This window comes from Rhagoletis zephyria, unplaced genomic scaffold, assembly GCF_001687245.7.
Source record: "Rhagoletis zephyria isolate East Lansing unplaced genomic scaffold, Rhagoletis_zephyria_1.1 Rzeph_scaffold_56980, whole genome shotgun sequence".
NCBI lineage: Eukaryota > Metazoa > Arthropoda > Insecta > Diptera > Tephritidae > Rhagoletis > Rhagoletis zephyria.
This window is the reverse complement of record NW_016214032.1, coordinates 1-1,748: the sequence shown is the minus strand read 5'-3', so window position 1 is coordinate 1,748 and position 1,748 is coordinate 1. Positions and strand designations below refer to the sequence as shown.

At 63.8% G+C, this 1,748-nt stretch overlaps 1 protein-coding gene across 1 annotated transcript; it reads right to left on the bottom strand.

The window, feature by feature from the left end:
* Positions 1-138: 138 nt before the first annotated feature.
* Positions 139-1,728, bottom strand: LOC108356310 (dynactin subunit 1-like; the record flags this gene model as incomplete). The annotated part of the gene is made up of 2 exons (XM_017607428.1): positions 1,384-1,728; positions 139-1,313 (listed from the first exon to the last, which is right to left on the bottom strand). Coding segments are annotated over exons 1-2 (1,520 nt in total), but the record flags the coding sequence as incomplete, so codon positions are not given.
* Between the last annotated feature and the right edge of the window lie 20 nt (positions 1,729-1,748).

Genomic DNA, 1,748 nt, shown 5'->3' with positions numbered 1-1,748 from the left:
CTGGCGTCAAAGAGCTCCGCCTCGACCGCCCCCGGAAAGCGGACGACGCAGGCGGGGTTGGCGAGGTCGGCCGCCGTCGCCCCCGCGCCCGCCCCGGCCCCCGCACTGACCATCCGCCGGCGAATCTTCCGCGCAAACTGCTCCACGTCACTGAGCGCCGTCTCGAGGGCGCCGATGAAGCGGGCGGAGTCGGCGGCCGTCAGCTGGCCGAGGACCTTCACGTCGAGCAGGGCGGCCTCGGTGCCGGTGCGGAAGACCTCGAGGAGGTCGTGGAGGAACTTGTTGTGGTTTTCGGTGATCGTCGTGGTCGTGGTTACCACCGCTGAAGAACCTTCACCACCAGCAGTTGAAGTGGAGGGCGCCATGTAGATGTTGTAGAGCGACTGGAGGTAGCTGAGCGTCTTCTCCAGCGAGTCCAGCGTCACCGTCTCATCGAGCTTGTCCGCCCGCAGCAGGTCCACGTAGTGGTCGACGCTCTTCTCGTGCGCGGACAGCTCCGGAAAGAGCGACCCCAGCTTCATGAAGAGCTCGGCGTCGCAGCGGCCGAGCACCTCCTGGTACTTGTCCAGCAGGGAGCGAATCGAGGTCAGCAGGTAGAGGATGTGCTTCGTGAAGATGTGCCCCTTCAGCTTGTCCAGCGACTCCAGTTGGAGCTGTTTGCCAGGCGGCGAAGAGGACTCGGTGGGACTTCCCTGAAAGACCTCCCGCACGACCGAGTCGCTCGACTGGGGCACTGCTGGCGCTGAGCCATCACCACCACCACCACTTCCGGTANCGGCGCCCCGCGCGAAGAAGGACTCCGGGAAGAAGCGGCCGAGGTAGGCGGCGTAGCGGTAGCACTGGTCCACGTCCAGCTGCCGCAGCTCCATGTCGATGGCCCGGCCGAGGTCCTTCCGGTCCAGGAGGCGCGTCTTGAACTCGATGTTCTCCAGCTGCGCCTGCACGTCCACCGCCTGCGCCACGCGGCTCAGGTCCTGCTCCTGGCTGGCCCGCAGGAGGTGGTTCTCCTCCCTCAGGGCGGCCACCACCGAGCGGAACTTCTTGATCGTCCCCTCGTGGTCGCTGACCGCCTCCTGGGCGGCGACGTAGCTGTTCCGAAGGTTGACCAGCTGCGTCCTGCAGCGGTCGAGCTCCTCGCGCAGGTCGGCGATGATGTCGTCCTTCTCCTCGAGGATCATATTGCTCAGCTCCTTGATGCCCTCCTCCTCGTCGAGGGCCTTCTGCAGCTCCTCGGCGCGGTCCTCCAGCTCCAGGTTCTTCTCCGTCAGCTTCTCCACCATCTCCTGCGAGCCGAGGGCCATGTCCACTTGCTCCTACAAAAATCAAAATCTCAGTTTAGAATAAAAATCCCAACAAAAACCACCCCAAAAAGAACCCCCTCACCGTCAGCTCCTGAACCGTCTCCACGTAGCGGGCAATCTCCTTGCCATTTCTCTCCTTGAGCGCCTGCAGCGCGGCCACCTCTTCAGCTTTTGCTTCGAGCTCCTTCTGCAGGAGGGCCATATTGCTGCGATCCGTCGAGGTGAGGTCCCGGAACTTGAGCAGCGCCTCCTTGTACCGGGCATTTTGCTCCTCCAGCTGCTTCACCTGGAAGCTGCCCGCCGCCCCCTCCGCGCCCTTGTCCTCAATCTCCGAGCGGAGCAGCTCGTAGTCGATGCTCTTCTCCTCCAACTGCTCCTTCAGCGTCTCCAGCTCCAGCTGGAGCGCCTCCGCCCGATTTTCCGCCATCTCCTTGTCGATGACGGCCA